This window comes from Drosophila melanogaster, chromosome 3R, assembly GCF_000001215.4.
Source record: "Drosophila melanogaster chromosome 3R".
Taxonomy (NCBI): domain Eukaryota; kingdom Metazoa; phylum Arthropoda; class Insecta; order Diptera; family Drosophilidae; genus Drosophila; species Drosophila melanogaster.
The window spans coordinates 23,827,865-23,844,681 of NT_033777.3; the positions used below are offsets into that span (position 1 = coordinate 23,827,865).

Below are 16,817 nucleotides of genomic sequence, written 5' to 3' on the forward strand. Positions count from 1 at the left end.
AAAGCATACTTACCTGGCGTAGAGGTTAACCGTGATCACGAAGGCGGTTCCTCCGGAGTGAGGCTTGGCCATTGCACCTCGGCTGAGTTGACCTCTGCGATTATTCCTAATGTGAATAACTCGTGCGTGTAATTTTTGGTAGCCGGGAATGGCGTTCGCGCCGTCCCGACATTTAAAATAAATACCAATTCCAATTTAATATTATATTGCATGTAAGCTGGCACTTACAAAAGTTGATACACAAGATCTTTTCCAATTATAATATGCAAGATGTAACGCCCCATAATCCTCTCTTTTTTCCCTTATGAATTCAGTCAGCACGGTTTCGTGCAAATATTTACCACAACCTGAAAGTCAGTCAATCATTTGTCCATCCATCTCAGTTATTCGCCAAAGCTAGCGAGACTACCTCGTAAATCAGATACAGAATGCAATGCACTGGTTGCCTGTGGTTACACGGACTGGAAACCCACCCCCAAGGGCACTTGTCGAGCGGATTGGAGTTGGGATTAGGTAGGGATATAACCAAGGGGCGAGACGGCCGGGCTCAACCCTTTCTGATTTGATGGTTATATGCAGATTCGGATTTTGGGCAGAAGCTCGAGGCAAAGGGGATGTCCTGCTAAGTATCCTTGGCAACCCGTTAATTTATAGGGCTTATGTGTCTGCGATCCTTTCCTCTGCTAGCTGGGCATTAGTGGATTAAAAGCGTTTATTGTCTTCGATGTCCTTGGGATGGTACGACGACTCTTTCGACATTCGGCGAATTCAATTGACAAAGTGACTAGCCTGGACACTCAGTCACGCAATGTCTGCCGATTTTGCTGTGCGTTGCCAATCAATTTTGCCGGGAGAACCTGGCAACAAGTCAAAAATAAAGCCATCTGCTTGGCAACTGTGTCTGTGCTCCGTTTCCTTTTTTTTTTATCGGCTGCTGGAAATCTTATCGCCTCCCAGTGACGAAATATCAGGAGACGAACGCCACAGACACATCCACTCAGCCAGCCAGAAAGATAGACATGGCCATTGAGTATTATTTGTTCCACCCTCTCCCCCGATTTCCACGAAAATCCTTATGAACCCGAGCCAGGCAGCAACCAAACATTATTAACAACAACCATCGGTGGTCGTGTGCCGGGCAGCTTCAGGCGGTTTTTCCTAGGGCTTTTCTCTTTATTTATTGAGGGTCGGGGGTTGTCAACGTGCTCGTCATCACTTTGTATAAATATCCTCGAGCACGTATATATATATATGCCATTGGGGCCACGTGCTCGGTGGGCCAGGACTTCAGAGATTAATGCACGCATTAGTTGATTTAATTCATATTACGCTTTTGTTGTTTCTGTCGTCGTGGCTACCAGCCACCATTTACCATCTACCATCTACCAACTTCCAATTGAGACATTCTGGGGAATTCCCTGGCAACGATTGTGGATTGAAGCAGCTTACGGCATTGCGATTTAATATCAAACTATAATTTCATACCCCCCAGTAACCCACCTCTGATCTGACACCTATCAATTGGAGGCTGTCTGCCTGTTTCTGTACTTTTAAAACATTTGGCATACATTTGCATTGTTTAGTGGCAAGTTCTCTGGCAGCCAAGTCGAGCTTAGCATTGAATTTCAATATATTTCATGGTTTTCAATCAATTTCATGGCGCAATCCCAAAGGGAAAGGCATGCCAACAACTCCCCCGGGGACTTGTCAAGAGTTTTGGCAAACAGAGCCAGTTCATCATAGTCATCTTCATCGTTCGTAGCCATCATCCACTGGCAGAGCCCATTGGATGGTTGGAGGCACATCGTCACGGCAGAAACTTTTTTTGTATGGCAAAGTTCTTTCGTCTGAGGATTAATTTGCAAAGCGGGCTTCGCTCTTTGTCCGTGTCCAGCGATTTTCTTGAGCCTCCGGATTATGAATCCCTAACAGAGATTGCAGCAAAAGCACCTGCAAATGCATCGCATTGAAATCTCGTTCGTCCGTCGCCTCTGTGTTTGTGAATGAGATGGAAAACTTATTTTTTGGACGCTCGTTTTCAATTAAATCTGCTGCAACTAACGATCTCACAACCCGTTCCTTTCATCCACAGCAGCCGGACGAGCTCCACCGGAACCCTACTACGGTCGCTATATTGGAGATTTTACCAACTTTGCCCATGGCATTAAGGTGAGTTTTATACTTCATATAAATACTGCCTTCTTGGGCAACATAAGCTTTGCGAAATTTTGCGTAATAAGTAATGCTATTATTTTACGTTTTAAGAAGAAAGTATAGTACTATATTTATAAACCATATAATCCTTTTCCGCAGGGTCAAATCTACGCGGTGGACGAGTCGACGCTGTTCGTCAAATCCTTTGCCTACGACGGCACCGGACCGGACGCCTTCTTCTGGGTGGGCAAGACGCCAAGGCCCAGTCCCGATGGCTACATCATTCCCTATCCGGAGGAGTACACGGGCATGTGAGTATCGCGCAGTGTCAATAATGCACTCCATACAATAGTTTTCACACACTGGCACTCACATTTTTGGGGCTAGCCATTGATGGTCGGAGTGGACCTGTGTCCAAGATGGAAATGGAGAGATGGAGATGGTGATGGAGATGTGCTGGCTACTCGAGCGCAGCAGGCCATTTCCTCAGAACGTGAGCGAATGTTTTGGGCAAATGTATGCCCTGCCGCCGTATCCTTGCAGACTTTACGTTACGCACGGCTGACAATGAAACCACTTTCAAAAATTAAAAAACATTTTTCATCTCGGCTGCCATTTGTGCTCGTTGTCGAGTATTCCTTTTGCCATCCGGCGCCTTTGTGGCCCAGCAAGTTGCCGTTGGTGGTGTCGCTTCGTTGCCTCCTAATGTGAAAAACTCATTTATTTCTTCACGTTAGATTTGCGGTCACATGTGTGTGGGGCAGCAGGACGCCAACACCCCTCCCCCAACCCAAAAAAAAATAAATAAATAAAAAAACAGTCACAACAACAGTAAACAGCGAACAAAGAAAGCCGCAGGGCGGGCAAAGAAATTGGGGGCGTTGAAAAGAGATAGCGAAGTTTCAGCCTGTGGTGCGCTACTATTTACTTTGAGTCGCCACAAGGTTAAGCCGCTCAACTCAACTATTTACCTTGCCAGTCGTCTCCTTGCGCCGCCACTTGAACGCACTAAGCTGGTATTAGCCAGGTCCCCGCCCACTAAAAATCTGCACCACCCACTTTTGCCGCTACTTTTCGGCCTAATCCTGCGTTGCAGCCAAGACACGCACACACAATTTGACGTCAGTTGTCCGCTTAGGACATTGCATATTTCATTATCACAAACAATGCAGCCCCAAACTAATCCCGCCGCCCCATCATAATACCCAGATCCCTAGGCATATGTCTATTCCTAACCACTTCGCACCACCTGTATTCCAAGGCAAAGGTAAAGTGGCTTTCCACTTGGCATTGACATTACATCTGCTGAATGCCATATTTCATATTCATGATTTAACTGGGCAAAAGGCTGGAGCATCCCGTTGAATGTATTTTTTGTTTCGAAGTGCATCCAAAACACGTATCATATCCTTATGTTAACCCATTTTTGCATATCCAATCTTTGGAAAAATATTTTCGCATGCCCAAGAATAACAGAGCGCATCGTGCGAGGCATAAGGATAAGCGATTCCCGAAAAGCGGATTCCCATCTCCCCTCGTATTCCCAGTGCGCAGTCTCCATTTCGAATCCCAAATCACGCTCCCAAAACGAAAGCGGCAAAGAAAAACCTGAGGATGTTTACGCACTGGATTTCCCCATTCGAAAAATGTGAAATACTCGGCGCGGTTTCGCGCTTGAGAAATCGTTTGATGATGTGTGTGTTGCTTGGTTGGTTGGTTGGTTGGCGGGCGGATTGGTACCGATGCAGAAGAAACAACCAAGGCGAATCCATGGCCCAAACCACGGGCATTCATATTGTAATCGACTTTAATGCGTTTCATTGTTGATGCCACGTGCCGGGCTTTATTAGTTCAATGTACAACGATGCCATCGCCTCCATTTCCATTTCCCCATCTCTCATCTTTAGTCCTTCGTCCTTCCTGTCCTTCTGACAAAGAGCAACATTATGCCAGGAGAGGGGATATGAAGGTGGAGGTGGAAGCCCGGAACGCCGTAGCGATTGCACGCTTTTACGCTTTCAGACACATTACCCATACCACCCGTTTGTCCATGCACCTTCTGAAATGCGTGCTTGGTATGGATAGGGTGGTGCTGAATGGTGGGTGGGTGGCTGAAGGTCGACGGTGGGTTGGAATGTGGTGTGGGGCGGACTGGTGTTAGCACGATGATGATTGCTGTATTATGTGGCGCACCGCTGCTATCGCAATAGCATGCATTTGAGCCAACAAATTGCGCGCGTTTATTATGTCTAATGATTTTCATGTATGTATGTATGTACGTATGTATGTACGTATGTGTGTGCCATGACGTCGCCAAGCGATAATTGATAAATGCAACTGATTGGCAGTGGGGCAGGTTCTGCTGTTGGAAACCGAAGCCCCACAAACGCAGCTCCGCATCCTCTTGTTGGTTGACGAACGGCAAGTGACAGCCATAAAACTGACTTCCTGCTAAGCTTTTCGGGCAGGCCAATCAGCGTTAATTATCCCAACTGCTACTGGCAGGCTTCGTTGAAGGGCTGCCAATCCTGCTGCATCACTAGATTTTCCAGCACACGGAAAAATTACAAGGGATATATCCTTAAAATTTAGATTAGAAGTTCATTTCCACTTAGAATTAACCAAACATTGCCCACTTAATATACAAATTAAGACGTTAGATTTCCAAATTATAAACAATAATCTGATTGCTTATCTCATAGCTTCCGTTATTTTCTTCAAACACGTTTTTTAAGTTTCTAAGAAATAACCTTGTAACGTGAACCTATATTTTTTTGAGTGCCTTGTGCCTTGCTTTTCATGCTGCTCACTTTTTTTTATGTTCACGCTCGTTTTACCTCCCCGCTGAAGTGTGTGGCGCGGTGGAGTGAAGTGGGTGGTTTGGTTGGGGGGCATGTGTCACAATGGATGCATCGAGCATAAGTAATTAAATTAGAATTTTTTGAGAAGCATAAAAGCGACGCCGCGCTGATTAACGCCCGTTGCCATGACAATGAGGATGATGCTGTTGCCTTCGCCTGCCGCATACCACCACCCATCGCCCACAACAAGCCCCACCCCCTGGCTGTTGCTCATTTGCATCTGCAGTACAAAAACCTCGCTGTTTCCTCCTCCACCTTGGCGTTTGCCTTCTCGCTTAGTGCTGATTTATGCAGATTTCATTAAAATTTGCTGCATGCAAAGTAGCAAAATGAAGTTTTAGTTTTGTCCTTCATTGTCGAGCGGGCAACCCATTCTTTAACTCCGCTCTCCGCCATCCACTACCCGGATCATACTTCATTGTGTTAATCAACGTTGACAGCGCAGCCGCAACACGAACAACTGTTTTGGCTGTCGACTGGCTGTTCGCCCCTGGCTGATGTGTCAACTGCCTTTAACTCTATTAAGCACCAGAAAGTTGGCGGATTCATTTGGCATCCAACCTAACAGACACATCCCATTCCATTACCCGCCTATACATGTTTTCAGAACTCAAGTAGTTGCGCCTGTTGCTGTCACTTCACCCTCGGTGCGCTCAGAAGTAGGCAATGCTTTTTATCCTCACACCTTGCGCGGTTTGCATTGTCTACGATCTTTTCGCAGTACTTTCATTTAATTTCGTTAAAAATTAAAATTTTTCAAAATATAATATACACGTTTAATTTAGAAGTGGGCAGAACTATCTCCCTGTAATATAATTTTCTGCTAACTAGATATTTAGCAGCTCCTTAAGGAACCCCCATCTGTGCTTATTCATCAAGCCGCTCTTCGCTCCTAAAATACCAAAGCCGTACTAATTATTATTGTTGTTGTCGTGATTAATGCCCCCGACCACGGCACTTTAATACAAATTTAATTGAGTAGTCCGGGGTACCCATCCGTCTGCGGTGTGTCAGTGACAAAAATGCGGGGGCGTTGGCTTGGCTGCGACGCTTCGTCACGGAAACATGAAATATTCATAATAATTTTAGAATATTTTCGGTGGTGGTTTCCCAGTGGGCTTTGTGCTCAGCTTTGGAGAGGGGAGTAGAGTTGGCGGGTTAATGGGGTTGAATGCTGGATGGATGATTGGATGGTTGGATGGCTGGATGGTTGGGCTGTCTGCTGAGTTGGCGCGTTTTATTGTCTGCGAAATGGCCCCGATTGTTGTGCGTTTTGTTTATCGAGCGGGAATGCAAAGTGCCAGTCAGCAGGCGCAACAAGTTGGCCAGTTTAGTCTTAGTCAATGGGCCAGCATACATGAAAAGACGCCTGTGCGTGGCTCTTTGCACGAACCTACAACTGAATTCTAAACTAATTGGGTGAAAGTGCACACAGGGACTTATGTAAATATCATATATGTGACTGTTCAACGAGCTGAACGAGAGCAATAAAATAAAATCGATGCTTGTAGCGGGCCAGCCAGCCAACCAGCCCCAAAGTAATCCGAACCCAAAACCCAGCCTGAGTGCATCAATAAATGTCGAACGGAGAGGTCCTTGCCAAGTGGGAGGACAAGCAAATCAAATAAAGCAACAAACATATTTGCCAGGCGGAAACTGTAATGGAACTAGGAATCGAAAGCAAACAGAATTCGAGCAACTGAAGCTGGAGGACTGGAGGAGTGGAGGACTGAAGGACCGAACTACTGGAGACAAAGGACCAATCGCTTGGGGTTGCTGGCATCAGGAGCGGGACATATATAGCGTTTGTGTATCCAGCAGATACATTTGATGCACTGTTGACACAGAGCCATTCAATTTGTTTTGGCTCATTAGAGCGGTGGTGCAACTGTTGCTGCTTGCCGGTATCTGGTGTTGTGGTCCCAATTGTGGACCAAATCTGGACACGACCTCGAAATGGGAACAAGGATCTTGGACCTCTGTCATTGTGTCAGTTCAAGGGTGTTGGCTAAGTGCTTAGCCGTGTCTAATGCGGATTGCGTGGCCTCCGTCGAGATTCATTAGACGTCGACCTTTCCACTTCAGCGACTGACTAACCGCCCAACTGACTGATTGACTCGCCACTTGGCCCAGTTGCGATAAATCGATCCTGCGCCGCCCTCAAGCTCAAGCTCTTCCTCCACCCTCCTCCAAGGATGTGGCTCTGCCATTCGCGACATCAGATACTCATTCATCTGGGCAAACAGTCGCTGACTGTTCAGACCCCTTGGGATTGGCATACTTAGACTTCAAGTTGATTATTAATATACCCCGGGGCTGCTGCTCCGCCCCGCAAGTGAAATGAGATGCAGTAAGTGCAGTAATGGATATGTAATCATCACAAAATCCAAATGATTACAAAAGCCATCGCGCTGCACTTGGGTAAGCCAACGAAGGGATTATTTTCATTCCAATGCCAAGGTATCATATAGGTTTCCAAACTAAGTGGCTTAAGTATAAATCTTCTACATATATATACCAGCAGAGCTTGGATTCGCGGCCTTCATCTGTTCTATTAACTTAAATAAATAACATAACTATGTTCACACATGAACACGAATATATTTAAAGACTTACAATTTTGGGCTCCGTTCATATCTTATGTAAATGAATCGAGAGCGATAAATTATATTTAGGATTTTGTTATCTAAGGCGACATGGGTGCATTGCTCAAAAACATGTAATTTAAGTGCACACTACATGAGTCAGTCACTTGAGATCGTTCCCCGCCTCCTAAAATAGTCCCTTAGTGGGAGACCACAGATAAGGTCCTCGCCGCTCAAGATAGGCAGATGTGCCCGAGCGTGGGACCTCGATAAGGCGGGGACTATTTACTTAGGCCTCTGCGTAGGCCATTTACTTTAAGATGCGATTCTCATGTCACCTATTTAAACCGAAGATATTTCCAAATAAAATCAGTTTCTTACAAAAACTCAACGAGTAAAGTCTTCTTATTTGGGATTTTACATTTGGTCAATCGAGCCTTTAATCGACTCTGCAGTTTCCCCCTACCAAAGGTAAGGAACTCAGAGAAAGGCCAGCTCCTTTAAGCATCTTACAGCTAAAGGTAGCAAAAATAAGTGACTCTTGTTTCCCCCTACCAAAGGTAAGGAACAGAGTATAAATATAAAAAGCAAAAGATACAAAAGAATCTTTTATGTTTTAAAACAAGCACCTTATAGTCTATAGCTAAAGGTTGCTTTGTGTACCATTATAAATTGTGGTAAGGCGTGCTTGAGGCCATACATCAGCAATTGTGAAATTAAAAAGTGCATAACAAAAGTGCCTTATAAATGCTCTAATAGCATTAAATCAGCTCATAAATAGAGTGCAGTGTATATGCCATAAGAGCATAAATTAAATAAAAAGTGCCTGAAAACAGTGCCTTATAAATGCTCTAATAGCATTAAATCAGCTCATAAATAGAGCGCAGTGTATATGCCAAAAGAGCATAAATGCCGAAATAAATGGCTAAAAAACAAAAAATCTGACTGGACTACAAAAATAATAAAACGTGCCAAAAAAAAAAAAAAAATCATCTTTAAACATCGACGGAGCCTTAAAGAAGAGAAGGAAGTCAAATTCAAAGGAGCCTCTACCAGCAGCAGAAGCAGCAACAACAGCAGCAGCAGAAGCAGCAACAGCAGTAGCAACAGCAGCAACAACAGCAGCAACAGCAGCAGCAACAACAACGACATCAGCTAAGTCAAAACAAGAATTTTCTGTTTATCCAAACACACATATATATATAAATACATATAAAATACATATACACGTACTATATATATTAAGAAATTACAAAAAATTTTCAAAATGATGTCAGAAAAGACTATTCAATTCCTTAAGAAGCAGTCCGAAATTATTTTGGAAATTAGAAAGTTGGAAGTAAAACCAACATTAACAGATGTAGAAATTCTAAAATTAAATGAGCTTCAAAAATGTTTCATTGCTAATCATAGCAATTTGTTAAAGATCGGCGTTGTCGATCATGAATATTTTAACGCGAAGCAGTATGATTTAATAATGATGGTGTTAGAAAAAATTAAAAATAAAAATGAAAAAATTAAGGGCGAGTCGGTAGAAAACACTTTCCCTAAATCAAACACTGTCCCTAAATCAAACCCTCCCCCTACATTAAACCTTGAAATGCGTGGTCACCCTGAAAAAGAGGGTATAGCACAAAACAACGCTTTAAAAGTAGAGCAGGCATTTCGTAATAATGTTGGCCAATTTCGAGTATATCTAGAAGATACGTCTAAACTAATAGACAGTAGTCCAGATTTCCTTAAAATAAGGAAAAATAAAATTGAATTTTTATGGCATAAAATAGATAACCTGATTGAACAGGTGAATAGTCATTTTGAGAGTTCGCTATTCGAAGAAGAAATTAGCGAACTTGAATTTGACAAACAAAATATTCTTACAGCCATTAATAGTCGACTCAGTGGCACAATAAATAAAGCTGAAATGTCGACGGTTGTTAAGGCGGAGGAGTTACCAACCCTGCCTAAAATACAGATTCCCACTTTCTTTGGTGATTCCAAAGAATGGGATCTTTTTAATGAACTCTTTACAGAGCTCATACATGTGAGAGAGGATCTCAGTCCTTCTCTCAAATTTAATTATCTAAAGTCAGCATTAAAAGGAGAAGCCAGAAATGTGGTTACTCATTTACTGCTCGGCTCTGGAGAAAATTATGAAGCCACTTGGGAGTTTTTGACCAAGCGATATGAGAATAAAAGAAACATATTCTCAGATCATATGAATAGGCTTATGGATATGCCAAATTTAAATTTAGAATCCAATAAGCAAATAAAGACATTTATTGACACGATTAACGAGTCAATTTATATTATAAAATTAAAGGCACAATTACCAGAAGATGTGGATGCAATTTTCGCTCACATAATTCTTCGGAAATTCAATAAAGAATCACTCAATTTATATGAAAGCCATGTTAAAAAGACAAAAGAAATACAGGCACTTTCTGATGTCATGGACTTTTTAGAGCAAAGGCTCAATTCTATATCATCATTCTCACAGGAAGTAAAACCTGTAAAGAAAATGATTAATAATAACAAGAATAAAAATTATAGTGACAATTGTGCATATTGCAAACTACCAGGGCATTATTTAATTCAATGCCATAAATTTAAAATAATGAATCCAGCAGAACGGTCTGACTGGGTAAGAAAAAATGGGATTTGCCTAAGATGTCTGAGGCATCCGTTTGGTAAAAAATGTATAAGCGAGCAGCTTTGTTCGACTTGTCGTAAACCTCACCACACGTTACTTCACTTTGCAGGTCATAATCCAGAAAAAGTGAATACGTGTAGAACAACAGGTCAAGCCTTGTTGGCCACGGCCTTGATTCAAGTAAAGTCGAGGTATGGAGGCTTTGAACAATTAAGAGCATTGATTGATAGTGGCTCTCAAAGCACAATTATTTCAGAAGAGTCTGCACAGATTCTAAAATTGAAAAAATTTCGGTCTCATACTGAAATAAGTGGAGTATCTTCCACAGGAACGTGCATCTCCAAGCACAAAGCGGTTATTTCGATAAGAAATTCTCCGAAAAATTTAGAAATTGAAGCAATTATTCTCCCAAAACTTATGAAGGCACTTCCAGTCAACACGATTAATGTTGATCAGAAAAAATGGAAGAACTTTAAATTAGCCGACCCCGATTTTAATAAACCGGGTCGCATTGATTTAATCATTGGAGCAGACGTATATACTCACATTCTGCAAAATGGAGTTATAAAAATAGACGGTCTCCTTGGGCAAAAAACTGATTTCGGGTGGATAGTTTCTGGATGTAAAAAATCCAAAGGAAAAGAAACCATTGTAGCCACAACAATAGAAATAAAAGAGTTAGATCGCTACTGGGAAGTGGAAGAAGAAGAAAAAGATGATATCGAGTCTGAAATCTGTGAAAATAAATTTATCAAAACGACAAAAAAAGATTCAGATGGGCGATACATTGTGTCAATTCCATTCAAGGAGGATGTCACCTTAGGAGATTCAAAGAAACAAGCGATAGCTCGTTACATGAATCTGGAGAAAAAACTAAAAAATGAAAAACTTAAGGTTGACTACACTAAATTCATGAATGAATACATGGATTTAGGACACATGATTGAAGTGAGTGATGAAGGCAAATATTTTTTACCGCACCAGGCAGTGATTAGAGATTCAAGCCTTACGACCAAATTGAGAGTAGTTTTTGATGCTTCAGCAAAAACTACGAATAACAAAAGTTTGAACGACATAATGTGGGTTGGGCCACGAGTTCAAAAAGATATTTTTGACATTATTATTAAATGGAGAAAATGGGAATTTGTTGTTTCGGCAGACATTGAAAAGATGTACCGACAAATTAAAATAGATAATAATGATCAAAAATATCAATATATTTTATGGAGAAATTCTCCAAAAGAAAAAATTAAAACATATAAATTAACCACAGTCACTTACGGAACTGCATCTGCACCATATTTGGCTACCAGGGTTCTGGTAGATATTGCAGATAAATGTAAAAACCAAGTTATTAGTGCAATAATTAGGAATGATTTCTATATGGATGACCTAATGACTGGAGCTGATTCGGTAGAAGAAGCTAATAAATTAATAACATTAATTCCCCATGAATTGCAGAAAGTTGGATTCAACTTAAGGAAATGGATTTCCAACAATTCCAAAATATTAACCACTGTGGAGGACACAGGGGACAATAAGGTTCTCAATATTATCGAAAATGAATGTGTTAAAACTTTAGGACTAAAATGGGAACCTCAAAAGGATTTATTTAAGTTCAGCGTAAATTGTAATGATGAATCAAAAAATATAAATAAGCGCGTTGTGTTATCAACGCTAGCAAAAATATTTGATCCGTTAGGATGGTTGGCACCAGTCACGGTTTCAGGAAAACTTTTTATTCAAAAACTTTGGATAAATAAAAGTGAATGGGATCAGGAATTATCCATAGAAGATAAAAATTATTGGGAAAAATATAAAGAAAATTTATTATTGTTAGAGAATATTCGAATCCCAAGGTGGATTAATTCAAACAGTTCTTCAGTCATTCAGATTCACGGATTTGCGGACGCCTCCGAAAAAGCATATGCTGCAGTAGTCTATGCTAAAGTAGGACCTCATGTTAATATAATAGCTAGCAAAAGTAGAGTCAACCCTATAAAAAATAGGAAGACAATTCCCAAACTCGAGCTGTGTGCAGCTCACCTGCTTAGTGAATTAATCCAAAGACTAAAAGGATCAATTGACAATATAATGGAGATCTATGCTTGGAGTGATTCCACGATTACCTTAGCATGGATTAACAGTGGTCAAAGTAAGATCAAATTTATAAAAAGAAGAACGGATGACATTCGGAAATTAAAAAATACTGAATGGAATCATGTTAAGTCAGAGGATAATCCAGCAGATTTAGCATCCAGGGGAGTGGATTCTAACCAGTTGATCAACTGTGATTTTTGGTGGAAAGGTCCGAAATGGCTAGCAGACCCAAAAGAACTTTGGCCTCGGCAGCAGTCTGTAGAAGAACCTGTCTTAATAAATACGGTATTAAATGACAAAATAGATGATCCTATTTACGAATTAATAGAAAGGTATTCCAGTATAGAAAAACTTATACGTATAATAGCATACATAAATAGATTCGTGCAGATGAAAACAAGAAATAAAGCCTATTCATCAATTATTTCAGTAAAGGAGATAAGAATAGCGGAAACAGTTGTTATTAAGAAACAACAAGAATACCAGTTTAGGCAAGAGATAAAGTGCCTTAAAATCAAAAAGGAAATCAAGACAAATAATAAAATATTGTCATTGAATCCATTTTTGGACAAGGATGGGGTTCTAAGAGTTGGAGGAAGATTGCAAAATTCCAATGCAGAATTTAATGTTAAACATCCAATCATTTTAGAAAAATGCCACCTAACAAGCTTATTAATAAAAAATGCTCATAAGGAAACATTGCATGGAGGGATAAACCTAATGCGAAACTATATCCAAAGAAAGTATTGGATTTTCGGGTTGAAAAATTCGTTGAAAAAGTATTTAAGAGAATGTGTAACGTGTGCAAGGTATAAACAAAATACAGCTCAGCAAATAATGGGTAACTTGCCAAAATATAGAGTGACGATGACATTCCCGTTTCTTAATACTGGAATAGATTACGCAGGTCCTTATTATGTTAAATGTTCAAAAAATCGTGGCCAAAAAACATTTAAAGGATACGTTGCTGTATTCGTTTGCATGGCCACCAAAGCCATACACTTAGAAATGGTAAGCGATCTAACTTCAGACGCATTTTTAGCAGCACTCAGAAGATTTATTGCTAGACGGGGAAAATGTTCCAATATCTATTCAGACAACGGAACAAATTTTGTAGGAGCTGCAAGAAAATTAGATCAAGAGTTATTTAATGCAATACAAGAAAATATAACGATTGCAGCGCAGCTTGAAAAGGACAGGATTGATTGGCATTTTATTCCCCCGGCAGGACCTCACTTCGGAGGTATTTGGGAAGCTGGAGTTAAGTCAATGAAATACCATTTAAAGCGTATAATCGGAGACACTATTTTGACTTACGAAGAAATGTCAACTCTTTTATGTCAAATAGAAGCATGCTTAAATTCAAGGCCATTATACACTATAGTTAGTGAGAAGGACCAACAAGAAGTTTTAACACCAGGTCATTTTTTAATTGGAAGACCACCTTTAGAAATAGTCGAACCAATGGAAGATGAAAAAATCGGAAATTTGGATAGGTGGAGACTTATCCAAAAAATGAAGAAAGATTTCTGGGTTAAGTGGAAAAGTGAATATTTGCATACGCTCCAGCAAAGGAATAAATGGAAAAAGGAAATTCCTAATATAGAAGAAGGGCAAATAGTTTTATTAAAGGATGAGAATTGTCATCCTGCAAGATGGCCTTTAGGAAAGGTGGAAAAGGTGCATAAGGGGAATGATGATAAGGTCCGAGTGGCTAAAGTAAAGATGCAGGAAGGATATATCACTAGACCCATTACTAAAATTTGTCCCTTGGAAGGAATAAAGTCTGTTGACAAAAATGAGGCTGACCAAGAGCCAAAAAGACGAACTAGAGCGACATCGGGAATGTCCAAGATCGGAATCATTATGGCAATGTTGTTGTTTGTGTTAAGTTGTCAAGTTTCTAGCGCATTACCTAAAGATATAGCACCAAGATATTCTATAGACAAAATAAATAAAACCTCAGCAATATATCTAGACCCGCTAGGAGATGTTGAGATTGTGAGTACTTCTTGGAATTTGGTTATCTATTATAAAATGGATCCATATTTTAAAATGTTAACAAAGGGTAATGCGCTTATACAAAGTATGAGGAAAGTTTGCGAAAGACTTCATAGCTTTGAAGAGCAATGTAGTCTAGTCTTAGATAATATGCAAAGTCAGTTATCGGAACTTGAAGAAAACAATAAATTGTTTATGATACAGTCTAGATCTAGAAGCAAGCGTGCTCCTTTCGAATTTATGGGTTCCTTGTATCATATTTTATTTGGTATAATGGATGAAGATGATAGAGAGCAATTAGAAGAAAATATGAAGAATTTGTTAGATAACCAGAACAACCTTGATAAACTAATTCAAAAACAAACATCTGTGGTTGATTCAACTTCTAATCTATTAAAGAGAACAACAGAAGATGTTAACTCCAATTTTAGAAGTATGCAAATAAGAATTGAGAACATGACAGAAGTTCTTAAAGAAAATTATTATGTTTATAAGGAATCAATAAAATTCTTTATGATTACGAAACAGCTACACTCATTGATTGAAGAAGGCGAAAAAATTCAAGCAGGCACTATAAGCCTGTTGATTGATATTAATCACGGTAGGCTAAATACAAATATTCTCAGGCCAAATCAGCTTAAAAAAGAAATTGCCAAAATTCAGCAGAGTCTTTCGGAGAACCTAGTAATTCCAGGAAAACGGTCAGGTACGGAACTTAAGGAGGTGTATACACTGTTAACAGCCAGGGGTTTATTCATCGACGATAAATTGATCATTAGTGCAAAAGTGCCTCTGTTTAGCAGGCATCCATCCAAATTGTTCAGGCTTATTCCGGTGCCAATTCGAAATGAAGATCGGATAATAATGGTGCATACAACGTCCGAATATTTAATTTATAATTTTGAGATAGATTCCTATCACATAATGACGGAAGCCACATTAAATCAATGTCAGAAATGGCAACTAAATAAGAGAATATGCAAAGGAAGTTGGCCCTGGAATTCAGCGAATGATAATGCATGTGAGATTCAGCCTCTAAAGCCAGATAAAGCGGCGAACTGCATCTATAAAACAGTAGTCGACTCTAAAAGTTACTGGGTAGAGTTAGAAAAGAAAAGTAGTTGGTTGTTTAAGGTTCCTGCGAATTCAAAAGTCCGTCTGCAATGTACTGGCTCTCAAATTGAATTGTTTGATTTGCCTCAGCAAGGAGTTTTAAGCATTGCGCCATATTGTACGGCAAGAACCGACGATAAAATTCTAGTTGCCCACCATAACATTCAGTCCGAAAGTGAAGAATTATTATCAACACCTTATATAGGAGAAGTTAGTGAAGCGCCGAAGATTATTTGGGATCCGCTGAAACTATCAATATTAAATCATACTGAGGAATTTGAACGATTGAATAATGAAATTAAATTTATGAAAGAGAACCATCAAAAAGATTTACATTTCCATCATATTTCCGGACATGCTGGATTAATTATTGCTTTAATACTAATGATAGTATTAATAATATATTTCATACGGAAATGTGCTGTGCAACAAAGAATGCAAGCAATAACCTTTGCAGGTCCGTTGCCAGTACTATAAATATCAATAGTAAATAAACAATAAAATAATATAACAAATAAAAATATACAGTCCACTATATCGTTGTTTAATAGAAAATGTACTTCTACATAGAAAAAGCAAAATGTTTAAAATAAGTTAATTGAGTACAAATTGTTGAATTAAAAATAATATAAACCATAATTGTAATCCAATAAAATTAAAAGCCAGAAAAACTAGGCCCATTGAAATCTTAGTTGCAAAATAAATGAACATATATCAAATAAATACAGTCCACTACTGTTATAAATGCAACTAATATACTAATGTACATCTCAGCTTGCTGGCCCTTTGGCAGAATGTTCACACATGAACACGAATATATTTAAAGACTTACAATTTTGGGCTCCGTTCATATCTTATGTAAATGAATCGAGAGCGATAAATTATATTTAGGATTTTGTTATCTAAGGCGACATGGGTGCATTGCTCAAAAACATGTAATTTAAGTGCACACTACATGAGTCAGTCACTTGAGATCGTTCCCCGCCTCCTAAAATAGTCCCTTAGTGGGAGACCACAGATAAGGTCCTCGCCGCTCAAGATAGGCAGATGTGCCCGAGCGTGGGACCTCGATAAGGCGGGGACTATTTACTTAGGCCTCTGCGTAGGCCATTTACTTTAAGATGCGATTCTCATGTCACCTATTTAAACCGAAGATATTTCCAAATAAAATCAGTTTCTTACAAAAACTCAACGAGTAAAGTCTTCTTATTTGGGATTTTACAACTATGTATGAAGAAGATGAATGAAGATTTAAATTGCATTAACACAATGCACTTACACTATTGCATGATGAATGCTGAAAACGAAGCCCAAAAAAAAAAAAGCGCTAATTGGCTAAAGCTTAAAGCTGGC

At 39.8% G+C, this 16,817-nt stretch overlaps 1 protein-coding gene and 1 non-coding gene across 5 annotated transcripts in view, besides 1 other annotated feature; both read left to right on the forward strand.

Annotated features, from left to right (window-relative positions):
• CG34355 (uncharacterized protein) overlaps positions 1 to 16,817 on the forward strand; it is a 55,309-nt gene that overhangs the window by 24,006 nt on the left and 14,486 nt on the right. For 3 of the 4 annotated variants that reach the window (NM_001300559.2, NM_001260340.3, NM_001104419.6), the window contains 2 exon segments: positions 2,093 to 2,169; positions 2,314 to 2,465. In NM_001300559.2, coding sequence (NP_001287488.1) covers positions 2,093 to 2,169; positions 2,314 to 2,465 — 229 coding nt within the window. 4 annotated transcript variants of the gene reach the window in all.
• Positions 6 to 169, forward strand: snRNA:U1:95Cb (small nuclear RNA U1 at 95C b). The gene has a single exon (NR_002077.1). It is a non-coding gene; the product is annotated as a small nuclear RNA U1 at 95C b (small nuclear RNA).
• Positions 7,595 to 16,687: a mobile genetic element.